The sequence below is a fragment of the Dermochelys coriacea genome, chromosome 6, assembly GCF_009764565.3.
Source record: "Dermochelys coriacea isolate rDerCor1 chromosome 6, rDerCor1.pri.v4, whole genome shotgun sequence".
NCBI classification, from domain to species: domain Eukaryota; kingdom Metazoa; phylum Chordata; order Testudines; family Dermochelyidae; genus Dermochelys; species Dermochelys coriacea.
In genome coordinates, this window is record NC_050073.1 from 25134018 (window position 1) to 25159958 (window position 25941).

The following is a 25941-nucleotide window of genomic DNA, read 5'->3' on the forward strand; positions in this document are numbered from 1 at the left end:
TGATTAGGGGTCTAGAGCACATGACTTATGAGGAGAGGCTGAGGGAGCTGGGATTGTTTAGTCTGCAGAAGAGAAGAATGAGGGGGGATTTGATAGCTGCTTTCAACTACCTGAAAGGGGGTTTCAAAGAGGATGGCTCTAGACTGTTCTCAATGGTAGCAGATGACAGAACAAGGAGTAATGGTCTCAAGTTGCAATGGGGGAGGTTTAGATTGGATATTAGGAAACACTTTTTCACTAAGAGGGTGGTGAAACACTGGAATGCGTTACCTAGGGAGGTGGTAGAATCTCCTTCCTTAGAGGTTTTTAAGGTCAGGCTTGACAAAGCCCTGGCTAGGATGATTTAACTGGGACTTGGTCCTGCTTTGAGCAGGGGGTTGGACTAGATGACCTTCTGGGGACCCTTCCAACCCTGATATTCTATGATTCTATGATTCTAAGGTAGATATTACCATATCTGAGGTAGAAGCGAAACTCAAACAGCTTAATGGGACTAAATCGGGGGGCCCAGATAATCTTCATCCAAGAATATTAAAGGATTTGGCACCTGAAATTGCAAGTCCATTAGCAAGAATTTTTAATGAATCTGTAAACTCAGGAGTAGTACCGAATGATTGGAGAATTGCTAATATAGTTCCTATTTTTAAGAAAGGGAAAAAAGTGATCCAGGTAACTACAGGCCAGTTAGTTTGACATCTGTAGTATGCAAGGTCCTGGAAAAAATTTTGAAGGAGAAATTAGTAAAGGACATTGAAGTCAATGGTAAATGGGACAAAATACAACATGGTTTTACAAAAGGTAGATCGTGCCAAACCAACCTAATCTTCTTTTTTGAAAAAGTAACAGATTTTTTTAGATAAAGGAAATGCAGTGGATCTAATTTACCTAGATTTCAGTAAAGCATGTGATACCGTGCCACATGGGGAATTATTAGTTAAATTGGAGAAGATGGGGATCAATATGAACATCAAAAGGTGGATAAGGAATTGGTTAAAGGGGAGACTGCAACGGGTCCTACTGAAAGGCGAACTGTCAGGTTGGAGGGAGGTTACCAGTGGAGTTCCTCAGGGATCGGTTTTGGGACCAATCTTATTTAATCTTTTTATTACTGACCTTGGCACAAAAAGTGGGAGTGTGCTAATAAAGTTTGCAGATGATACAAAGCTGGGAGGTATTGCCAATTCGGAGAAGGATCGGGATATTATACAGGAGGATCTGGATGACCTTGTAAACTGGAGTACTAGTAATAGGATGAAATTTAATAGTGAGAAGTGTAAGGTTATGCATTTAGGAATTAATAACAAGAATTTTAGTTATAAGTTGGGGCCGCATCAATTAGAAGTAACGGAAGAGGAGAAGGACCTTGGAGTATTGGTTGATCATAGGATGACTATGAGCTGCCAATGTGATATGGCTGTGAAAAAAGCTAATGCGGTTTTGGGATGCATCAGGAGAGGCATTTCCAGTAGGGATAAGGAGGTTTTAGTACCACTATACAAGGCACTGGTGAGACCTCAGCTAGAATACTGTGTGCAGTTCTGGTCTCCCATGTTTAAAAAGGATGAATTCAAACTGGAGCAGGTACAGAGAAGGGCTACTAGGATGATCCGAGGAATGGAAAACTTGTCTTATGAAAGGAGACTTAAGGAGCTTGGCTTGTTTAGCCTAACTAAACGAAGGTTGAGGGGAGATATGATTGCTCTCTATAAATATATCAGAGGGATAAATACCAGAGAGGAAGAGGAATTATTTAAGCTCAGTACCAATGTGGACACAAGAACAAATGGGTATAAACTGGCCACCAGGAAGTTTAGACTTGAAATTAGACAACGGTTTCTAACCATCAGAGGAGTGAAGTTTTGGAATAGCCTTCCAAGGGAAGCAGTGGGGGCAAAAGATCTATCTGGTTTTAAGATTCTACTTGATAAGTTTATGGAGGAGATGGTATGATGGGATAATGTGATTTTTGTAAGTAATTGATCTTTAAATATTCAGGGTAAATAGGACTAATCCCCTGAGATGGGATATTAGATGGATGGGATCTGAGTTACCCAGGAAAGAATTTTCTGTAGTATCTGGCTGGTGAATCTTGCCCCTATGCTCAGGGTTTAGCTGATTGCCATATTTGGGGTTGGGAAGGAATTTTCCTCCAGGGCAGATTGGAGAGACCCTGGAGGTTTTTCGCCTTCCTGGGTGGGGCATGGGACATTGTTGACTTGAGGGAGGCTTCTCTGCTCCTTGAAGTCTTTAAACCATGATTTAAGGACTTCAATAGCTCAGACATAGGTGAGGTTTTTCATAGGAGTGGGTGGGCCTGCGCTGTGCAGGAGGTCGGACTAGATGATCAGAATGGTCCCTTCTGACCTTAGTATATATATGAATCTATGATCAATCTTTCTGTCTCGGTGGTTTTTCAATAGGGAAATTTCTCTCAGAAGTGGGAATAGATCACTCACAAGGGAGCAAGTATGTCACCAAGAAAAGCACCAAGATGTGCTTATACTCTGTTTCTCTGGAGGACTTCAAGTCACGCACACCATAGTTTTAGGCTACTGTTGACTTCACTATGTTAGGCCTAAATAGAGGCTTGTCAGTACTGCGGCACCATGCAGACAAGCCCTTAGTTACACCAGTATATCAATATCTGAAATGTGCAGGTAAATAAGCTGGCAGTTACTCTAAGGCTCAGTAAACCACAGCACAAGTCTAGCTAAAATTACCATATTTCAGCTTAGTCATTGCAAAAAGATAATTCATGCTTTGTTGCCTTCCATCTGAGAATCCCCTGCCTCTGCAAAATACTGATTTACTGTTAATCTTCTCCTCCCTCTGGTTGTCTGTTGATCTAACTGACTTGACTGAAGACAGCACTAGTGTTAAAATATATCACTTCCATTAAATCCTGTAAAGGCTTGGCTGTAGCAATATGGCATGTACTTAATCTCTTTTCCCGTGGCTAGGATGATCCGTTTTCTGCACTGGATATCCACTTAAGTGACCATCTTATGCAGGAAGGGATCCTTAAAATGCTAAGGGAAGACAAGAGGACCATTATCCTGGTCACTCACAAACTACAGTACCTGCCACATGCTGACTGGGTAAGAAAGCTGTCATTTTTAATGATGAAATCGAAAAGTGACTTGTTAACTTCTATTGCTATAAAATAAACATTACTGGAAATAATCTTTTTGCATTTCTGTATCAACAAAGGACTGCATAGGGAGAATGTACATTATTAACATTTTCAAAATTGACTAGTGATTTTGGGTGCCTTTTAATTTTTTTCATTCTCAACTTGAAACACCTTAAAGGGGCTTGATTTTTTAGAGGTGGGCAATTCTGGAAATTGGGTCCTTTTTAAGGCAACTCAAGTTGAGCACCGAAAAACAGATACCCAAAATCACAAGTCCCTTTTGAAAATCTGGTCTACATGATGTCCTTTAAAGAACTGAATCTATTGAAATGATACATCTGTTTATGTCTTTGACATTACTATGCAGTTGTTTTTATTACCACAGAAGAAAACCATTATAAGGAGACTGAGTCAAAGGAAGACACAAGGGGGGCAAATGGACACTTCTTGGTCTTCATATGTAGTAAATAACGTATTGAGATGGGCACTTGCCCTTTCAAAATAATTCTGTTATTTAGGTAGTTGTCTATTTTATATCTTGTAGCTGATAGACAAAATAGAAGTAGCATTTTTATGTAATGACTTTCATCGCCACAAACACCAAAGATTTCGTGAGTCAGATGGAGTAGAAAGTTTTGTTTTTTGTTGTTTTGGTTTTTGATCAGGTTGCACACTTCTTCACTGTGTTATCTTGCAACAGCAACACATGCCCTCCCGACAACGAGGATTGATTATTGTAATTAATTCTCGTAGCAGGGCTTCAGTCACTTGCAATACATATGTAATGCAGCAGCACAATTATTCTCTGACCTGAGCAAACCTTTGCTGTGGTGGTCCCTAAGATATGGAATTCCCTCCCTCTAGACATTTGTCTTAGTCCAACCCTTCCCATTTTTAAATAACACCTATATGCATTTTTCCAAAGATGATTTTTTTAAACAAGTACAACTGTTGGCCTATATTAATAACCTCTCCCTCCTTTTCATTTATCAAACATGTCTGTTGTCCTCATTTGAAATGTTATGAGAATGGTTATTAATAATAAGAAGAAATTCTTTTTAATATTTTTGTTACTGTATAGGCACATGCCATGCAGGGTGCAAAGGGACTTTTAAAATGCAAGTTATAATTAGTCATCATTATCTATTATTAGGCTAGATCATGCAGTCCTTTCTCAGGCAAAATTCTCATTAAAGCCAGTGGAAGTTTGTCTAAGGCAGGGCAACAGAACTTGTACTAGTTGTTGCTATTGTTATTCACTAAGAAATTTCTCAGACTTTTAATGTGAAATATATATGTCAAGTGACACTCCTAAACTTTCCAGCAAAACCTTTGAGAGAATTTTAAGTCCCAGTTTTAGGTGTTTCCTGAGTAGAGGTCATCAAAAAATAGGGCTTTTTTTCCTGTGGAAATTTTTGACACAAACAAAACAAAACAAACACTCAATTTTTTTCCATGGAAGACAAGTTTTCAGTGAAAAATCCAAATCTGAAATATTTTGGTCAAAGACTATAATATTTCAATTCACAAATGTTGCTGTGGTGCCTCCTGGGAGTTGTAGTTTGGGTGCCTTGTGCTCCTATTCTCTGTAGACTGGACTCCCTGTCAGACTACATCTCCTGTGATGCACCAGAGTCCAGCCTGTGGTGAGGGGAAGCGACGCATCATGGCAGTGATGCATCATGGAAGATGAAGTATAGGTGGTTCAAAATTTTTCAGGCATTCGTTTTTCAATGAAAAATTGAACTTCTCCATAGAAAACAGACACATTTTGAAAGTGTTGTTTTTTTAAGCCAAATTTTCCATTGAAAAACAGTTTTGACTGAAATTTTTTTGACTAGCCCTATGCCTGAGAGGTGCTGAAAATCCTCAGCTCCCATTGACTTCAGCTGAAGTTATCAGTCCAAGTCATTGAGCTTCATTTCCTTCAGCTTTCCTCAGTGTTAATCAGAAGTAACTCCGCTGAAGTGACTGGAATTATGTTATTTTCAAACTGGTGCAAGTGAGATCAGAAGGAGGCCCATTGACTTGAAATCAGTAGGAGTTGAGAGGGCCCCCCATTCTTCAGGTTTGGACAAATGTGACTATAATAATTTCCTGCAGAAAGATGTTTCTTCCACCTAACATTTACTGTTTGGAAATCTTTAATAACCAGAACGCCACTGCATTTCCCAAAGGCTCATGATGGCAAACAGGCTGTGGAACGAGAGTATTTACATGTAATTTCCTGCATGAAGGGCCAAGGTGCTGGGCACAGCATGTAGGTAGAAGTCTGTGCTTTCATTTTTCAGTGGTAACAGCCAGTGGTGAGCTGGAGCTGGTTCGCTAGAACCGGTTGTTAAATTTAGAAGCCCTTTTAGAACCGGTTGTTCTGCGAGGGACAACCAGCTTTAAAAGGACTTCTAAATTTAACCGACCAAAAGTGGCGCCTTAGGCGCCGACTCATAGGTGCTCCAGCCCTGGAGCACCCAAGGGGAAAATTTGGTGGGTGCAGAGCACCCACCGGCAGCTCCCCTCCCCACCCCCAGCTCCAGCTCACCTCACCTCTGCTCCGCCTCTGCCTCCTTCCCTGAACGCGCCGCCTTGCTCTGCTTCTCCGCCCCCGCCCCAGGCTTCCCGCGCATCGGCTGTTTTTTGAGAAACAAAAAATTGGCATAACCCCCCTTCTGGTTCACCACGCTCAGCTCAGGCAGCACATCAGAGTATTGAACCAGTGTTATCACTGCTTGGATTTCAGTCATGATGCTTGCCGAAGCTCTGAAGATTCTGGGGATTGTAACTGTGTATAAGAACCCACCTTATTCTGCTGGTGCCAGCTATTGGGAAGTATTGGGTCCATTCTGGAGTAAAAAGTGAATGCCCCCCTGAGGAAGGGCGAGTTGCTTGTTTCTCTTAAAGAAGGGAAAGGGGAACAACTGACTAAGGGGTAGCTAAGTCTTTGGCAGCACTTCACAGCCCACTCTGAGGTGGGAATGACAGAGAGGCTGGGGTTTGCTAAAATGGGAAGTGTCTTGAGTCATAATGTCAAGTAGGATATCCTCCTCCCTCTGTGTATCCATGTTGACTATATTGATCTATGGAATAGTATTGGTTTGTTTTTTTTTAATTTTTTGTACAGTGCCCAGATCACTGGATGGGAGCTTCATAAATGTAACCAAATATCTCCGTGACAGTGTGTATTCCTAATTTCTTAGATCATTGCAATGAAGGATGGCACCATTCAAAGAGAAGGAACACTCAAGGACATTCAGAAATCAGAGTCTGAGCTCTTTGAACACTGGAAAACACTCATGAATCGACAGGACCAAGAACTGGAGAAGGTTTATTATGTATTTTTTTCTCAGCATCTTAAAAAAAATTGTTCCTTATGTGGTGAAGCATTTCAAATTGAAAACATTAGTAACATACTCTGTGTGTGTGTGTGTGTGTTTGAACTTTGTTCCATTTATTAAGACAAAAACCTTGTATCTGAATGTATCATATTTTGTCCATACTAGGTAGGACATACACCCACTCTTTTTAGTGAAGTCCCATAGGAAATTTTCTTGCATTAGGAGTATGGAATTGGACCATTCAATACAGAGAAAATTGAGTTAGTAGCATGTACAGGAATAGTTATGCTGCAAATGGACATGTTGCCGAATTTAGCCATTGTACTGTTTTTAATTTTTTTAAAATTCTTATATAACAGCCACAAATGATAATTAGACTAGATCTTGTTAATTAAAATATTATGAGTTAGGAAGATCCAGCACCTGACACTATAGTTCTTACTCAGGCATGTACTTTCTTCAGTGGGGGCTTTGCCTGAGTGAGGACTGCAGAATCAGCCTCCAAAGATGGAAGGAATTCATGTCCTGACTGTCACTGTTTCAGGGGGATATCACCTGTATTCCCTCTCTGTGGTCTACTCCAGGAGTACGCAGTCGGGTTTCAGGACTCCAGCCATGACTTGACTGGGGCAGAGGGAGGGTTTAAGGCTGCACAGCTCCCTGCCTTGCACTGTGAATCCTGGCAAGTCAGTCTGCCTAATGGCAAGGACCTGTACATTACTTTCTTTCCAGGGGCTGTGAACTGTGTATTGCCAACAGTTGCAAGTTACAGCTTTCTCATTTAATCTTAAATTAAAAGAATTACAGAGAAAACATATTAATAAATACACAGATTTAAACACACACTAAACACAGCATGGAACACCCATCAGTCTTATGGGGTCCTAGTAGGCCAAAGGCCTCCAAAGCGTTTAGCACAGAGATGGGCAAACTACGGCCCACAAGCCACATCCGGCCTGCGGGACCATCCTGCCCTGCCCTTGAGCTCCTGGCGGGGGAGGCTAGCCCCCGGCCCCTCCCCTGCTGTCATGCCGCCAGCGCTCTGGCCCACTGGCAGCGCGGCGGCATGGCTGGCTTCAGCCAGGCGGCCTGGCTGTGAGCTCCTGCTGCTCTGAGCGGCATGGTAGGGGAAGAGGGGGGTTGGATAATGGGTAGGGAGTGCCAGGGGGCAGTCAGGGGACATGGAGCGAGGGGGGTTGGATTGGGGGTGGGGTCCCGGGGCGTCGGGGCAGTCAGGGGACAGGGAGTGGGGGGGGGAGTTGGATGGGGGGGTCCTGAGAGGTGGCGGTCAGGGGACAAGGAGCAGGGAGGGTTGGATGGGTTGGGGGTTCTGAGGGGGGTGGGAAGTGGGGTGGGGGCCAGGCTGTTTGGGGAGGCACAGCCTTCCCTACCTGGCCCTCCATACAGTTTTGCAACCCCATTGTGGCCCTCAGGCCAAAAAGTTTGCCTATCCCTGCTTTAGCAGAATCGAGGCCCCTCAGAGAAAAGTTCATGTCCATTTGCTGGCTCAGAAAGAAGGTCCTGTGTCAGTTCAAGCTCAGCTTTTTCTACCAAAAGTCCTTTCTTTGTGTCCCAGTCTCTGCCCAATTTGGACCAGTATAAGCAGGACACTTCCAGAATTGTACTACTCCCTGGGTTGTTTATAGTTTCAGAGACTAGCCTTAAATACAGCCCACGCTTTTTTTTTTTAGTTCCAGGAGGAGCTGTAGTAACCCTCTCCCTTGTAATAGAATGCAATCACAAATAAACCGTTCATAAATTTAATACAATGGTCCCCCAAAGGTACTGCATGGAGTTCCGGCGTTTGTCACACTGACATTGTCATTTGCATGATTTATGCCTTTTGGATTTAAAAATAGATGGCACATCATCAAACATTCATGACAGCCAATTGTAATCCCCTCCCTTCCTTTTTACTGACAAACTGATTTGAAAATACATTTTGTGACGTATGTAATTTTAAAAAACTTTATCAAGCGAAGCAACATAACTTGTTCTGCTTTTAGGAAACTATAATTGAAAGAAAAACGGTTTTGGAGAGGAAGAACCTCCGGAGGACCAGGTATTCCCGAGAAGCTCTGCTAAAAGATGATGAAGAGGATGAAGGTAAAGTAATTTTTCTAAAAGGGCACCCTGAAACCCCGTGCTGACTGCATTGTCGTTTTACAGTTCAAACTATTTTAGATAGTCAATTCACAAATTTCAAGTTTGCAACCAAATCAGTCTTTTTTCCAGGAGGAACTGTGGCCTGGTTCTTTGTGTGGATCATGGTTCCTAAGAGTTGCATACTAAAACTGGGCTTTAATTGATAGTTAAAGAGAGCAATCTGAAGGTGCTGGTGCTGTCAGAATTGTTCCCACAGGATCTCTGATTTGGAAAAGCGTCCCTAGTGAGGAAAGTTTTAAAGAACATACTTCATTTTAAGCATCTGCTTAACTCCCATCAAACTCAATCAGACTTAAGCATATGCTTAAGCATAACCATGGGCTTCTAAATGCTTTCCTGAGTACGGATAGATTTAAGAAAGTGTTACATGCTTTCGTGAATTGGGGCTTTAGTAAACTTTCCAACAACAATACACAAGAGTTAGTGGGCCCAAGTTTTTGATGGTGTAAAAGAGCACAGGTCTGCTGACTTTAGTGGAGTTTTGTCCAATTGCATTAGCAGAAAATCTAGGCCAAGATTGTTTGGACTACTTTGTTTCGCAGTTCAAAAAATACCACTACATTTTGAAAACATTTTGTCTTTTTTTTCCAGTCAGAAAAATGCACACACAAAAATAATCCCATACTTGATTTGGTAGTTAATACAGGAAATAACAAAGGTTGTTCCGCAGCTTGTAATTTATGGTTCTTGATCGTAGAAGCCTCAGGGCAGAGAAGATGTAGCCATTCTCTCTGTACTAGGCCATCCACTCTTATGGCGCTATAGATTGTGTAATTTAAGATATTCTGCCCTGATACTACAATTAGCAGATGGGCTGAGTACTGCTCCTGCATCTCTCACACACACACACACACACACACACACACACTCTCTCTCTCTGTCTCTCTCTCTCTCTCTCTCTCTCTCTCTCTCTATCAATTGATGGATTTGTTAGCAGCTCAGGGCAGGGACTGTGGCCCATACTATTGTCTATGGCTGAAGAGCACACAGTGCAGTTCAGGATGGGGGATGCAAACATGAGGCTGCTCGTCTTATGCTCACCTTGTGACCCCGAGCTGGCCGCAGGACCACGGAGCACAAAAGTGGTTTTAAGATACCTCTCCTCTGCTCAGATGCACCAAAATGAGTTCTGAGGCACATGGGCATCTGCCTCTTTGCTTCAATGATTTTTTAAGCTATTTAAATTTCAAATAGGCTGCTTGCTGGAGATTTTTCTGTTCCTTTTTCAAGAAGGAAATAGTGTATCCACAATGTATTTAGAGCTATCCATGTATATTAAAGTATTTGAACGTTTATTTGACAAACCTACCTGATCATTTAAGGGGAAATTTTCTACAATGCCGACAAATCCTACTGTGCACATTTTAATTTATTAGCAGTTATTTAGGAAACTTATGTTTCATGAAAACTAATTTTAGGTGAGCCTAAGAAGCTATAATAATGTAACATTCATGTACCCGTGCTATTTCTTTCATAGTGATAGACTGGTGAAGAGTCATGCAAAGATTAAATTATTCCAAGCATGTATAAATCATGGCATTTTGAAAAAAAATTGAGTACCTGTAAAATAATTTAAATGCCTATCTGAATGTGAGAGAATGAATGAATTAAAGATGAATAGCTAGTGCCAGCTGAATCTACAGATCTCTCTATAGCCTGGGAACACTGGCTTATGCTTTTACCTAGAAAAGAAAATGACTGTTTTATTTCATTATTATCAAGAAAACCTTGAATCAATAAGATATAAATATCACAAATACATTGGTGTAAAGACATTGATTATTGAGGGCCAACTTTTTCTTCACTTATGACCATGCAACTATACTGACTCCAAAGGCGTTGTGCTGGTAACTGAGGAGGTAATTTCACCCTAAAACTGTATCCCATTCAGTAAGCTAAGCATGATGTCCATGTATGCAGATGCAAGTGCTCTTTTACTCACTTTCTCTCCCCTCTTATATTAAATTAAAGCTCCTCTCCTCAGTTTCAAACTGTGTGCAACCCCCACCCCAGCCTTCATCTCTGATCTCATTGCCTCTACACAAACTCCCATTCCTTACGTTCCACCTCAGTTTCAGTCTTGACTGCTGTCTTATACTCCTTCTCCTGTCTCCCACTTCACTCAATCTCATGTAGTCCCTTATGCTTGGAATATTTGCAAAGCACCCACTCCACTCCTTCAAAAAACAACTCTGATCTCCTGCTGGTTCTGTGGGGAATATTTGCTATAATAATCCCCCTACAATTTGTGAGTGTTGTGCACTGCATTTTACTTGTTCCTTTAAAATGCAATTTGTTGGCAAATTTATTTTATTTAAGCCATCGGAGAGCATGTTCATTAACAGCATTGTGGTTAGGATTCAGCAAAACTCCTAAGCACCAGCCTAGGGACTTTGCTGAATTGGGGCTTACATAAATAATATATAAAAATGTGTAACTAACAGACAGAGAAATTAATGAAAACTTCATGGCGTGTGAAATAGTTTGAATTGTCCTTTTATTTTGCAATTTGGCACCTGCCATTTGGTATGGAAAAAAATGAATATAAAAAGTTTCCAGGGCAATGTTACAATCCAACACTCTTTTTTTTTTTTTTTTTCCCTGCTGATTACAGAAGAAATAACAGAAAGTGATGATGATGACGACAACCTATCTTCTGTGCTACATCAGAGAGCAAAGATGCCTTGGCGAGCCTGTGGGAAGTACCTCAGCTCGGCAGGGATTCTGCTGTTGCCTTTACTGATCCTTTCACAGTTCTTGAAACACACTGTTATGGTGGCTATTGACTACTGGCTTGCAAAGTGGACCTCCGATGTCATTTCTGCAAAGAGTGACCTAGAACAAAAGAATTGTTCTGTATGCCAGGTGCCGTACTTCTAAGTCAGTTCTTTTATTTGACAAAGAAACATCTCCCAATGCTAACTTCTGCTTGACCATTGACCTGCAATATGCTATATTCCTACTAAAATGTACATCACAGAATGCTTTCAGGGCCATCACATTTTCGAGGGAGGGGGTGGGGTTTTTTTGTTTTTTAGTTTCTCTCTCTGCTTTTCTTTTCTTTTTGCCACCCTTAGCATTGCTTGATAGACTGTTTGCATCTCTAAAATAGTCTTGATAGAACTCTCAGCTCTTTTTTTTCTTTTTCTTTCTGTGCTGCAGCATTCTGGCTGCAGGTAGAGCATTCAGGCTGAGTTTCATAACGAGGGAACAAAGATCTTTTAAAATGAACTGTCTGTTTCAGGTTATTCCTCTTTGATTGACTTCATCTTAATGTTGCACAGAATGGTAGGCTTGCCTAAGACTGGCAAGATGTGACATGTACAGCACAGTCATGCACATTTCTATCCCAGCCTCCTTTGGCATTAAATTACCAATAACCCCTAATTTACCTTGCTAATTGCTCAGGTGAACCAGCGCGTCACCTCCCAGGAGATTCTATCCTGCCAAGGAAACAAAGGCATAATTTGTGTTGAACAACATCGTCATAATTAATGTATTTAAGACAGACTAATTAGCCATCCCCATATATCTAATTAGTTAACAACAATGACATTATTTCATTAAAATTCCAGTTGTCTTCTATGAAGGGATTAATGTCTGTAAAGAAACAGTCTTGACAATGGTCTAAATATGGTTTTCAACATTTTTCAATCCAAGGTATTTCATGTAGTGGCTGGATGAAAACTTAGGGTGAAATCCTGATGCCACTGAAGCCAAAGAGGAGTTTTGTTATCGACTTCAGTGAAGCCTTTGTTTTCATCCCTAGAGAATATTTTATTAAAGCAGAGTTTTAATGTGAAGTTATTCACTATTTATTTAAAAAATTTTCTGGCCACTCTCCAGCTCCCACTGAAAAAGGGCTACTAGCATGTCATATTACAGTCTTTACAGGTATTTGTTTCCCAACTGGAAGTAACTAATGCGTAAAATCTTTGGAATCTTTTTATGAGATTCTGTAGCTTTTTGAATTTTTAATCTAATCCAAACAGCATTTTTTCCTGAAAAATGCTTAATTATGGCTTAAGATGGCAGAGAATCATTGGCAAAACAAAATGGGGAAGCTTGTGCTGCCTCTGCATGTACTGTGACAGAGTAGCAGTCGTGTTAGTCTGTATCTGCAAAAAGAAAAGGAGTACTTGTGGCACCTTAGAGACCAACAAATTTATTAATAATAAATTAATAATAACTAATAAATTTGTTAGTCTCTAAAGTGCCACAGGTTTTCCTTTTCTTTGTCCCTGTTGTGTAGAGGAAAAGAGAACTTCTTCCTCAAGGCTGTCAATCCCACCTCCGCTTCTCTTAATGCAAACTGTATTTTAAATTATTAAAATATTAAAAATAATATTTTTGCTTCTGTTTCTTTACTACTTAGGAATTTAATCATTCTCGCTATTCAAGGATGTTCAGCATTCTCTGCTGCCTTGGGATTATACTGTGTCTTGTCACGTCAATAGCAGTGGAGTGGACTGGTCTAAAAGTTGCCAAAAAACTACACTATTGTCTGCTGAATAAAATTATTTTGGCACCAATGAGGTACTACTTTGATTCTAATGCAAGCAGTAGTGCAGCATAGAGACTTGATATTCTTTATGTCAAGGCAGCTGTTCCTGTGCAGTTCCATTCTGAAGTTACTATGAATTAAAATGACATGGCTCATTGAAAGTAATAGACACTGCCCATTTTTACGCTATATAAAAATTCTACCTTCTGATTCAACAGATTGATTCCCCAGAGTCATATCTGATGAAAATACGTTTTTGCTTCTTTTTACTCTTTTGACCAAGATAAAACAGAGGAGGAGTCCATGAGCTGCAGATTCTATTCTATGATATTCATCATCAATGGAAACATTTGCTGAGGTATAAATATTTACACCTGAGCAACTCTGTTGAAGATAACAGAAAGGAAGAAGTATCACCAAGGGCATCATTAAAGATAGTGGGGTTGCACAGGTGTCGCTATGGTCCTCATTTGGCCTTTATAATTTTTATTTCTGATGATGATGCATGAGAGGGAAAGAACCCAGCTTCACTGTCGGAGTCCAGGACAGGGCTGGAATTTAGAAAAACATCTTTTTAGTTGCAAGCTTCATTTGACAAGGAAGTCACTGAGGAACAATAAGCAGGGAACCCTACAACACTATTTTTGCAAACTTATTTTTCAGACTAGAACCACACTTTAAAATTAACTCTAATGATGGAAAAGTATAACCTTCATTTAATCTTTGTTTTATGTATGCATACTTAGTGGATAGAATATAAAATTAACAATAAATAGAAAATGAAATAGGCAGTAATAGAGTTAACATCCTCTCTTCATCCTTTTAAAAATCCTTTCTAAATTATTTGATATCCTTTCCTTCCTGTACTTAAAAAGGTCCCAATGACTTTGGTGGACTGTGACCTAAAATACACACCTCCCTATGGTCACCTTGCTGTCATGTCCCCACAATAACTTCAGGTTCATTTAAAATGTCATTAATCCTTTTACACTGATAATTTTTTGACTACTGTATGTTGCTAGTCCAAGAAAAATTAATATGATCGTGCAAGACTTGCAATTACATTTTGTCTGTATTTTGCCTCACTGTGGAGTGCTTTGTATGTGTGTGTAAAACATAATTAAATAAACAACATAGTTAATATTATGTATATATAATATATTTATAATATGAAATATTTTGTTTAATTATGTTACTTGTATTGTGCAGGGAAGTCCTGTGAAATCTGGAGTGATGATTCATAGTGCTAGGACACAGTTATTCCTTTATTATGCCTGGTTTTGGAATGCAATAAGTTTGGGCTGACTTCAGCACAACAGAGACTATAGACCTATTACTCATTCCCCACCGTTATCAATAGATTGTATTCCAGCTCAGTATAGAGCTCGAGAAAGGGAAAGAAATGGGAAAATATTTTAATATCTGCTTGCGTATTAACTTTGACTGTGACGGGTTGGATCACAGAAACCCCCTGGGAGCTGCCACCAAGACTACTTCTGCTCCTGCTTTCCTGCCCAGTCAGCTAAGGACTTCAGTGCCCTGCCTGGTTTGAGCCAGATTTGCTAGCCTGCTGCAAACCCAGACCCAGGTCTGAACAACGTCCCCTAACAGTTGTAGGCTTAACTGAAAGAAGTTTACAGAAGTGTGCCTGTCTTTAACACTCAGATGCCCAACTGCCTATGGGGTCCAAATCCCCAAATAAATCCGTTTTACACTGTATAAAGCTTATACTGGGTAAACTCATAAATTGTTCACCCTCTATAACACGGATAGAGAGAGATGCACAGCTGTTTGCCTCCCCAAATATTAATACATACTCTGGGTTAATTAATATGTAAAAAGTGGTTTTATTAAATACAGAAAGTAGGATTTAAGTGGTTCCAAGTAGTAACAGACAGAACAAAGTGAATAACGAAGCAAAATAAAATGAAGCACTCAAGTCTGTCTAATCAAACTAATACAGATAAAAACCTCACCAGTTCCAGTAAGCTCTGTTTTACAGACTAGCCTCCTTCTAGTCTGGATCCAGCAAGCACTCACACCTGCCGTAGTTACTGTCCTTTGTTCCAGTTTCTTTCAGGGATCCTTGGGGGTGGAGAGGCTGTCTCCTTAGCCAGCTGAAGACAAAATGGGCTTAAATAGACTTTCTCTTCTGGGTGGAGACCCCCTCCCCTCTCCTATGCAAAGTCCAGCTCCAAGATGGAGTTCTGGAGTCACCTGGGCAAGTCGCATGTCCATGCATGACTCTCAGTTTTTACAGGCAGAAGCCATTGCCCACATGGTATCTTGAATGTGTCCAGGAATACTTCTTATGTGGATTGGAGCATTCCAAGATGCGTTGTTCCTTAAGTGCTTCTTGATTGGGCACTTAACTTTGCGAATTCCTTTCTACAGGAACTGATCAAATGCTTTACTAAGGTTATTTAGAAATCAAGCGAGTACATGGCCAATATTCATAACTTCGAATGCAAAAATGATACACGCATACAAATAGGATTCATAGATTCAGTAGATCATAACCTTTACATGGATATGTTCTATCGCATATGTAGCATAGAACATATTTCAGTTATGTCATATATATCCATAAGCATATTTCCCTAAAGTCTTATGGGGGGCACCGTCACAATGACCTTTCCCATTTATTGTCCATTTTAGATTTTTTGAAACAACACCACTGGGAAGCATCTTGAACAGATTTTCCGCTGATTGCAACACCATCGACCAGGTACAGAGACCAAATAAATCTCTTCTCCAGAAATGCATGCCAATTTTCCCCTATCATCTTCAGCACAGAAAATGTGCTGTCTGAGTGCTGCTATGTTGTGTTAAGATGGACTAAATCTCATTTAGCTATAACTGATCTGAGAATTTAGTTGCGTTTTTGAATGCATTTTATATTTGTTTCCATTATCATAGAATCATAGAATATCAGGGTTGGAAGAGAATTCAGGAGGTCATCTAGTCCAACCCCCTGCTCAAAGCAGGACCAATCTCCAAATAAGTCATCCCAGCCAGGGCTTTGTCAAGCCTGACCTTAAAAACCTGTAAGGAAGGAGATTCCACCACCTCCCTAGGTAACACATTCCAGTGTTTCACCGCCCTCCTAGTGAAAAAGTTTTTCCTAATATCCGACCTAAACCTCCCCGACTGCAACTTGAGACCATTACTCCTCGTTCTGTCATCTACCACCACTGAGAACAGTCTAGATCCATCCTCTTTGGAATCCCCCTTCAGGTAGTTGAAAGCAGCTATCAAATCGCCCCTCATTCTTCTCTTCTGCAGACTAAATAATCCCAGTTCCCTCAGCCTCTCCTCATAAGTTATTATGACTTGCAGTGTTCAGAAAAAGGGAATCCTGTTTTTAAAATCCAGGCTGAAATACTTGTTTGGTTAGAGGCTTTTCAGATGCTGAAGGGTCTTGGGTATTTTTTTCTTCTATAAAGAAATGTAAAGAGAGACAGTGTTGTCTCAGGGTTGGAGCACTTGCACCAGAATGAACTAAAAAGATGTTTAGAGCACCTCCAACTAAATAGGATACCTAGGATAGTCACAGGCCTTGAAGCTGATTGGTTATTAACCTCATCTCTATTGCTAGCTGTGCAACATGTATTCTTTTGGAGGAATGTGGTGTGCAATGTATGCATGCAGAGGACCCACATAAGAATACCATCAGGTTTCCCCAGAATCCACCAGCCAATTCAGAAATGTTAATCTTCAAAGTTATGGTAACTTTTTGTGAGTGGGGTAGGAAGAATGAGATAAGATGTTGACTTGTATATTACTCCTTTGTTTGCCTTACCTTTGATATTAAATGCTCTTTATTTATCCAGCACATTCCTGCTACCCTGGAGTGCCTGAGCCGCTCCACTTTGCTATGTGTATCTGCTCTTGCTGTAATCTCCTACGTCACGCCAATGTTTCTCATTGCCCTGCTTCCTCTTGCTATCATATGTTATTTCATCCAGAAATACTTTCGAGTGGCCTCAAGGTAAGAGCATTGACTGGGCTCATTCTGGTATTTAAAACGTACTCTGAAATTCATGATCTGGTACCAGGAAATAGAGAGTTTTAAACGGGGCCCTGCCAAGGCTGTATCCCTACATGAAAGCAAGTTGGGTCTATCACAGTAAAAATGTATCATTTTACAGCTGCATTGTTTATAACTATTAAATTAGAATTTCTGAGTGGGAGAAAAGTTTGTTTCCATCATTTAAATCAATGACCATACCAGAATTCACAATCCACAAAACAAGGGCTAAATGCTAGCTTTTCGGTGAGGTTGAGCCTTAGGAGAAGCATGAAGATACAGCAGCAAAGCAGAAATGGCCAAAGGCATTTAGCTTGACCAGGGAAAATGGAAATGAAAAGTTCAGGGATCATGGAGAAAAATTGAGGGGTGGAACTCACTCCGCATCAGTACCACGATTGCCTCTAAAAGATGCAGCATGCACACTCACCCTCAGTTGCTATTAGATGCCATCAGGCCCATAAAGCGACGTAGATCCCCTCTCCACAGTATTCAAGGAGTGCTAGTGGAAGTGTTCTGCATAGATCCTGCATATGTGCACAAATTGAGAAGGGGCTACCTGTGCCCTTTCCCACTTCCTACAGGACTAAACAGAATTTAACTGTATATAGATCATAAATGCCTATATTGATTTGGTGGTTATTGCTAAGCAGTGTAGCAAAAATTAATTGCTTATATTAATTTGAGTTAATTGAAGCCAGAATGGTTTTTCAGAAGTAAATCATTCCACATTAGAAATTGGAATGTAGGAACAAGGTGCATGTTGGGGTGAAGTGCAGTAAGACCTCTCAGAGCTCCAGTACTGTGTGTTTGCGTTTAGTAAGAACGATCCTCCTGATTTTCTAGGAGTATCTGTCTTAGTGCAAGAGTCTCATTAACAACATCTCAGAGTCTTTGCATTTGAAATTCTGCCGTTTTAGGCTCATGGGCATGAGATTCTGTTTTGTAGATGTTCCATTTTACTCCCCAGACACTGTAGTGCTTATTTCAAAAGGATCACTGTATTATTAAAACTGATTTTCTTTTCAAAATTGTTTCCAGGGATCTGCAACAGTTGGATGACAGCACCCAGCTGCCATTACTTTGCCATTTTTCAGAGACTGTGGAGGGTTTAACCACTATACGAGCTTTCAGGTATATTTTTTAGAAAAAAATTGTATTGTGTTTTGATATATGCGAGACATAGGATATATGTCATGAATGAAATGTTCAGCCTACCCTTAACTAGGCACCCACTTTTGCACCTACAGTTTGTAGGTGCAGATAATTATGGTTTGGGTCACTTAGAAGTTTAAGTACCTCACTGCATCACTAAATGGAGTTCTTGGACACTTAAGTGATCTAAAATGTGGATGCCAATAATTTTAGGGGGGAGTAAAATTGCACCCCCAGTTATTTGATCCACACTTGCAAGTATGGAGGCTGGTGGCTACAAATCTGGGCATTTATGAAGAATTTAAATTACAATACAACGATCTTTTAAGTCCTTGTTTGCCTGACTGGTCCTTGTCCATAACATCTATTTAGACTTTTGGAAACAGCTTAGGAAGATCTAATAACACACCTGAGTTGTGCTTCTATATTACAAATATAATAATCTCTCTGGTGTGCCAGTAAAAGTTCTGCCAAACCTATCAGCTGCTTCCCCAAACCAACATTATCTCTGTCATTTCTAGGTTGAGTCAAAGTTGAGTCTTCCGAGTCCCGTCTCATCTACACATACACATATGTTGCAAGTTAACATTGCTGTTAACAACTCACCTTTGGAATTCTATAATTCTTTGTGGTAATTCCTGTACAACCTTAATGTTTCATTTATATAATTGTAGAATACTTTTCATTTACAAAGTTATGAACCTATAGGGTCTTTAGCATTTAATTTCTTTTGTTTTCTGTTTAATTTTTTTAAGAACAGAAAAAATGGAGATCAAAAACATATTGCCTGTATTTAATTATGTTAGTATTTAAATAGTCCCAATCAGGCTTTGAACTTTGTAGCTGAATGAGAGTACAGTATGCTGGCATTTTGCTGCTGTTTGGAGAACAGCATAGTATTTCTCAGTATTAATTATTAGGATTATGCTTGTTGTTTATTGGTATGTGTTTTCCTGTGTGCTCCATTAAGGAAATTTATTATTCCATTCTGGTTTCTAATCCTTGCTTTTCTCTTTGTCTCTTATCCCAATCCTCTTCTACTCTGGCAGAAATTAAGAAAGATGTTGTGACGATTAGTGCTGCACTGCTTCAGATTTTGCTACAATAAATCACTCCTAACACCACCTCATTGATACCCTTGGTTGTTTAGTACACTCCCTCGTGATTCCCCCATCCCCAGTCACCATGAAATGAACTGCTCCAGCAAAACCTGTTCAGAATTTAGGGAGCCTCATGTTTGCGAATTCATCCGCTTGAAATCCCAGAATAACTGATGAAACTTTGACCCAAACAGCAGGAGACATTCAGTAGGTTTTGTATTCCATCTACATGCCAAGCTTCTGTGTCAGCTTGTATCTTGGCTATTTTTAGGAGTATATTGCTTTTCAGCTGCATATTGACTAGTAGCAGTGGCATTTGAAGTTTAGACATTAAAGCTTGAGCAAAGTACCCAGCTCCTACATTCCTAAAAATAACACAGTAATATAGGAGGAATCCAGCCATAGGGTTAGCAGGTACCAGTTGTTCCTGTGGCACCCTTACTGTCCTATATTTTTTCTGGACCATTTTGAGCAATTTATAAAAATCCAGGAATTGTATCAGAAAGACAGCAGCTGCTGTCGCTGTAGCCACAAATAGTCCTTCATGAAGTATCCTGGGTGTAAATATACCATCTCCATATATTGTCTGGTGTATAAAGGACTTTGACATGGCCTGTCCTAAATAATAAATAAAATGTAAGCAAGGTTTCCCCAAGGAAGGGTTTCACTTTAGGGACAATTTCTGTAGTGAGATTCTGAGAAATTTGCAGCACTCTAATGACAAATTGTACTCATCAGCAATTGCACCGCCCACACACATTCCACTGCTGACTGCACACTGCCAGAATCCCTAGCATTTTATAGTGTCATGATCACTGGGATAATCTGTGAACAGCCTGGACATTTTAATAAAGAGGGTCTGTGATTTTTTTTTTTAAAGGTAATTACTTTTTAGCCTGTACCTGGAAGGTGATACAGGAATATTGATAATTGACACATAGTAAAACTTCACTAATACTCATGCTTTATAATTTGTACAAAATGTTGGCTGTCTCTCTCCTTATGTCGGTGTAATGATTTGATAACAGCTGTATTTTATAACCAAGGCTTCATTTCTTTTACAAAATATTTTACAGTCCGTTTACTGTTATGCTGTGTAGTATTATTAGTAGCTATCAAAATAAATGTACAAAGTGCATGTTTTAGTATATTACCCTGGCTAATTTGAGTACTAGCTAAGACCCTGATCCTGCAAAGAACTAGAATGGGCAGTCTGCTGCATCCACATGGAGCCCCACTGACATCATTGCAGGATGAAGGCCTAATGCAGAAGTTTCACTAACTAGCAAATGTTCTTCTAGTTGTTAGTGTACATCAGAGTAGTTCTACAGTAGTAAATGTAAAACAGACTTGCTGTATTTAACAGCCTTTGTACTCTTCGGTTGGTTTATTTTGAAAAGAGAAAAACTGGTTTATAAAAGTCTTATTGCTACTTTGATTGATTGTAGTTCAGGAGCTCCAACAATGTACTGGGCATTGTCTATGCACAAATTAAGAGACAGTCCCTAACACTGTGGGGTCTTGATCCATGACTGGGGCTCCTAGGCACTACTGCAATACAAATAGCAAATAACCCATTCGATTTTATATGGTCGGTGAAAAGAGGAGTTGTGTTTTCTATAGAGCTAACACATCTTTCACTTGCTCACTCTCTTGCTCTCTTGTGCACACGTGTGTGCACACACTTTCTCAGACTCTTTTCTTTTTCTTTATTTCAAGCCACCTTCCTCACTGCTGCCATGGTAGTGAATGACTAGCCAGAGTCTGTTGTCATTTCTAAATTATAGTTTTAATATGAACCGCCCAACTAGCCAATGTTAGTCCCAGAGTCCTATATAAAATGTCAGCTCCAGTTTAAGAAGATAGCAAAATCTTATTTGTTCCTAAAGAAAGGACAGTGTGGCTGAGGGATGATTGCATATGGTCATGTTTAAGACACTCAAGAGGTTCCAGTTCTTGAACTGTTGAGTGATGCAGACCTTTAATTTTAAAGTTTTATCTATAATTAAAAGCTGTGGCAGCATGCTGCAACTTAGAGCTCCACAATTTGGGCATGCAAATGCTGTTTGTGTGTGTCTAATATATACACTCCAACATCTGGGTATTCAGATTAAGAGGCTGGGTTGAATCGCTCTTAAAAGTACAGCCTATTAAATGGTTTTTGTTTTTTTTTTGTTTTTTTTTACACTTTCCCAAGGCCTCATGACACACATTGACTCCTTGCTTTGCCATTTCTGTTTTGAAGGTATGAAGGCCGGTTCCGACAGAAGCTTCTTGAATATACAGATTCCAACAATATTGCTTCCCTTTTCCTTACAGCTGCCAATCGTTGGCTGGAAGTCCGCATGGCAAGTACATTACTCTGTTTGGGGCGGAGGAGGGCGCTGTTATGCTTCGCTTTGATCCTGGCACTCCATTGACACATATGAGTTATCCAGCCTATACCTTTGCCGTGTACATGTCTTTTTAAAGAAAATTTGCCCAAGTACCCCATCGATGAAAGTCCAATGGAGTGCAAGAGGGAGGAATTATTCCAGAGCAGGAATAGGATTCATGGTCCTTTTTTGCCTGCCTCCCCACCCCTGCCCTTCCCCTTTTGGGGGGAATGATCAGAGCAAAAGATCCTCTAGCTGTGCTGTCTGTCAAGATCCCGCAGGGGGCTGCGCATGTCAGTACACCTGGGCTTCATCCATCCAGCTACCCGTGCTGAGTTTCCACTGTATTGGGTGCTTTCTGCACCCATAGGGTATGTGAGGATTTGGGCCTATGCCCTTCCTGAGTCAGCCAAAGGACAGGGCTGTTGCCTTTTGTGTTCTTGTTCCCTTTGTAGCGCAAGTACAGCAGGCAGGTGAAAGAAATTATCTGTTAAAAATGAGGAAGGCATTCAGGAAGGCAATACAGAGAGCTTCTTATGCTGTGTGGTGTTGGCATTTGTATCTGTTTCTGCAAGGCACCAATGTAACAAAGCTGCTGCTAGTCATGTTATAAATATGTGATCCTTCCATATACATTACAGGTACATCAGTATGTATATTTCATGTCAATCTGCACATTAATTTTAGACTTTCATATATATTGGTATATTTGCCACCTAAACTCAGTTTTTTTGGTGACTCAGAGGAAAGAGAATTAGCCTGTATTCTATTCAGCAAATAAGGAATAATAATGAAGAAGCATCTAGAGATGATCGAGATCCTGTTGTACTAGGCACTGTATAAACATAGACTACATCTACACTGGCAACTGGACATGGTCTGAGCACATGGTTGTGCCAGAATTCGCCTAGCGTCCACATCTAAACCCCAGAAATACAGGTTTCAAGACCTGTCCAGGGAAAGAACGCTAGTAGACTTGAGGGGTGTGGGTATGAACATGCCTCGGGCTGTCGTATGGCCCTGTACCCACGCCAGTGCGTAGAGTGGATGGGGTTAGTGGTGTGTCTTGAGTTCAATAGTCCTCCAGTCCTGTTCCCACAATGTACTGAACCCTTTCCTGCCTGACCCTTATCCAAATCGATAAAGGTCCCTGCCTCCTCATTCTCACCAATAGCAGTGAGCTGCGCTGACCCCTTCACAACAGTTTTCCACTGGACTCTCTTCATCAGTACGAGTGAACATGCTCCACGAGCTGCCGCCCAGTCAGCCAGCCACACCTAGGTCCCAATAAATGTGTGGTCAGAGTTCACCGTTTTCCACAACTTCTCCCACAGCATCAGGAACTTGCACTGTAACTGAAAGTTTCAGAGAGGCTGGTGCAAGTGGGCATTCACTGTACTCTGGCCCACTCCTGGGAAGGAATAAAGCACCTGAGGCTCCGGTATCAGAAGGCAAAAGACTCCACCAGTCGCTCCAGGAGAAGTCCTCCAATCTGCCTATCCTTCAAGGAGCTGGACCAAGTTTTGTCCCAGGCTCCCGCTACTGAGCCTGTGGTGATGCACAACTTCCTCCCCAACCCCCACCAGCCTCATTAGCTGATGGGATGATGATGAAGGCCATGGTGTGGAGATGGTGGGGACTGCAGAGGAGGAGGCTTTGAAGAAAGAACAGCATGTCATCCTGCACCTCTGCAAGGAGAAGACGGCTCAGCAAGCCCCTCCTGATGAGCTAGAGGAGGACCTCTCTACTCAGCAGCAACTAGAACCTGAGGCTGGTAAGTTAAACCCGACCCTCACCCACATAGTCCACAACCAAGATACAACTGTAAATTCACTATTTTATTGAACGACCATAAACCACTACAAAGCTTTTTTGCAGAAGCTATAGAGCTGATTATTCGTGAACTAACCTATTGCCCCTGGGTATGTGAGTTTGTTGGCCAACAAGCTGACAAAGAGGGAGGGGGTGGAAAGATCCAGCTGTGGGGACAGGACATTCGTACTAGATGAATGGTTCTCCAGAGTTATAGCTTCTTTCAAGATTACAAACTTTCACTACAATAATCCCTCTCCGCGGTTGCGCAACAAACACATGGGAGCCATGCAGAATTGGGCTTTGGTGTAGTATCAGGATCGGTTATGTACAGGAAAAGAGAAGGGGAGCCTTTGCTTCTCTGAGGAACACAACAGCAGCCATCTGTCGCAGTATAAATGTTTTCGAACATTCCCCTGCCCTGGTGTCCTGCCTCTCCCCACTCAGTGTTGTGCTCCATAAGCTGGGAGAAAGAGTCTGGGATCTGTGTTGGTGGCTCCACAAACAATCCAGTTTCACTTTGCAGTAGGGAGGTGATTGGTTTGCGGCCTTCATCAGGAAGTTCAGGGAACACAGTACAGGTGTGATGTCCCTCTTTCTTTCTCTGTTCCTTTCTCCACTCTTTGTTGGATAAAGGGAAATGATTTCCTGGTTTGGAGATGGGTGGGCATTTGCAGTGGTTTGCTTCTCCCCCTCCAAGCAGGCTCAGTCTGATATCTTGGACTGTAGTCTGTTTCCATTCAGATTGTCTCCCAGTCCCGTAAGCATAGGTCAAAAAAATTTCTGGTGCAGCAGAAACTCCAGCTGGTTTATTAAAGTTCAAAGGCAGCACAAATGTGCTTGGCCCACCTTCAGAGTTCATCAAACCCTCCTGTTCAGTGATATCAATAGGGTGACAAGTAGCATAAACATCTCTGTCACAGATTGGCAGATTCCCACCACAGGACTAGAAATCTATCTCCCCTTTCCAGTCTGGTAATTTTAAAATTACTGGGTTCTCCAGTCGATGGCCAGCCGTAAAAGAAGGAATTGAGAACAGTTACTACTGCCCAAGAAATAAATGCCCCCTCCAGCCCAATCATACACGTTAAGACGTTAATTTTTTAAAAACCATTAGTTGATGCTAACTCCCATTGTCAGTAGGTGCTCCTTTTTTGGGGGGCTGCAAAAGTTGTCTGAGAATCAAGGATACTGAAACAATCACATTCCTGAAATGCTGAGAAATATCACTATTGTGATCTCCCACAGCAGTGTTATGTTATGTAGGGGGATTTCTTACCTGCTTTCCAAGGAAAGATAAAATATAATGTTGCTCTTGGGATTGACTTGGCAGGACCTTCGTCCAAGAAGAGTGAACCCATTCTGCCTGGGATCCAGGAGCAGCAGCCCAGGGCGGTAGGGGCAGACAAAGGATGACACTGGAGGATGTGCTCATTGGGGTCGACAGAAGGAGCCGGGAGAAGTTTGACTTTGAGGGCAAGAGAGGAATGAGCTATTGGGCTGGAGCAACAGTCTATGGAGTGGGAGGAATGTTTTTTCCAAAGGCAGGAGTCATTAATGATCTGGTTCCTGGAGCAGGATACATGGTATAGGGGATGGGAGTTGCCCAAGGGGACTGGGAACACGCCCTGTTGGAGTCCCTGATACAAGGGGAGGTGGAATGGATTCAGGTCCTGCCTGCTACAGTAGCTGTGCCAGTATCCATAAACTGGCACCACCTCCTCCAGCTACTCCTCCTCCTGCACCTGCAGCCCACCATGCTGCTGAATTAGGGGACCCAAACCCCACCCTCTATGATGGGGGTGGGAGGCTGCAAGACTCCAGGCCCAATACTCAGTTCTGGCACCCAAAACCCCTCCTGGGGAAGTTCTGTGACTGTGGAGGAGGGAAACAATGAGCCCGAGACTGCCTGAAGGCCAGCGTGTGTCTAGCCCCCAAACCCCATTCAGGAGACATCCCTTCCCCCCTCCCCCTGAATGTTTTAAAGACATTTTCCCCTCCTTGTACAAAGTAGGGGAAGATCAGTGCCAGGAAGATGGGCCATAGGGAATAAAATTTTAACATTCTTCAGGAAGTCTGATCCATTCCATTTTCATTCACAGTTCTTTAAAAAAAAAAAAAAATGATCAGAGTTGTGCTACATGTACTAGTTTCAATAAATGTTAGTTTCTTGTACTTGTGTGTGGACCTGTCATTTGGGCTTTGGTAAAGGTACAGGGTTTTTTCCCTTTCAGTTTTGGGCTCTATCAGTCAGTGCTTTGAGTCATATAACTCTCCGCGGTAGAAAACTGCAAAGTCCAGTCTGACCCTCTCAGAACCACCCCCACCCCCCAA

General features: G+C 41.3%; 1 protein-coding gene across 7 annotated transcripts in view; it reads left to right on the forward strand.

Annotated features, from left to right (window-relative positions):
• Positions 1-25941, forward strand: part of ABCC8 (ATP binding cassette subfamily C member 8) — a 146281-nt gene that overhangs the window by 102321 nt on the left and 18019 nt on the right. For all 7 annotated transcript variants that reach the window (XM_038406458.2, XM_038406463.2, XM_038406460.2 and 4 more), the window contains 9 exons: positions 2961-3098; positions 6328-6453; positions 8472-8571; positions 11246-11496; positions 13007-13167; positions 15794-15863; positions 16969-17126; positions 18207-18299; positions 21666-21768. In XM_038406458.2, the coding sequence (XP_038262386.1) occupies positions 2961-3098; positions 6328-6453; positions 8472-8571; positions 11246-11496; positions 13007-13167; positions 15794-15863; positions 16969-17126; positions 18207-18299; positions 21666-21768 (1200 nt within the window). The remainder of the gene's footprint in view (positions 1-2960; positions 3099-6327; positions 6454-8471; positions 8572-11245; positions 11497-13006; positions 13168-15793; positions 15864-16968; positions 17127-18206; positions 18300-21665; positions 21769-25941) is intronic.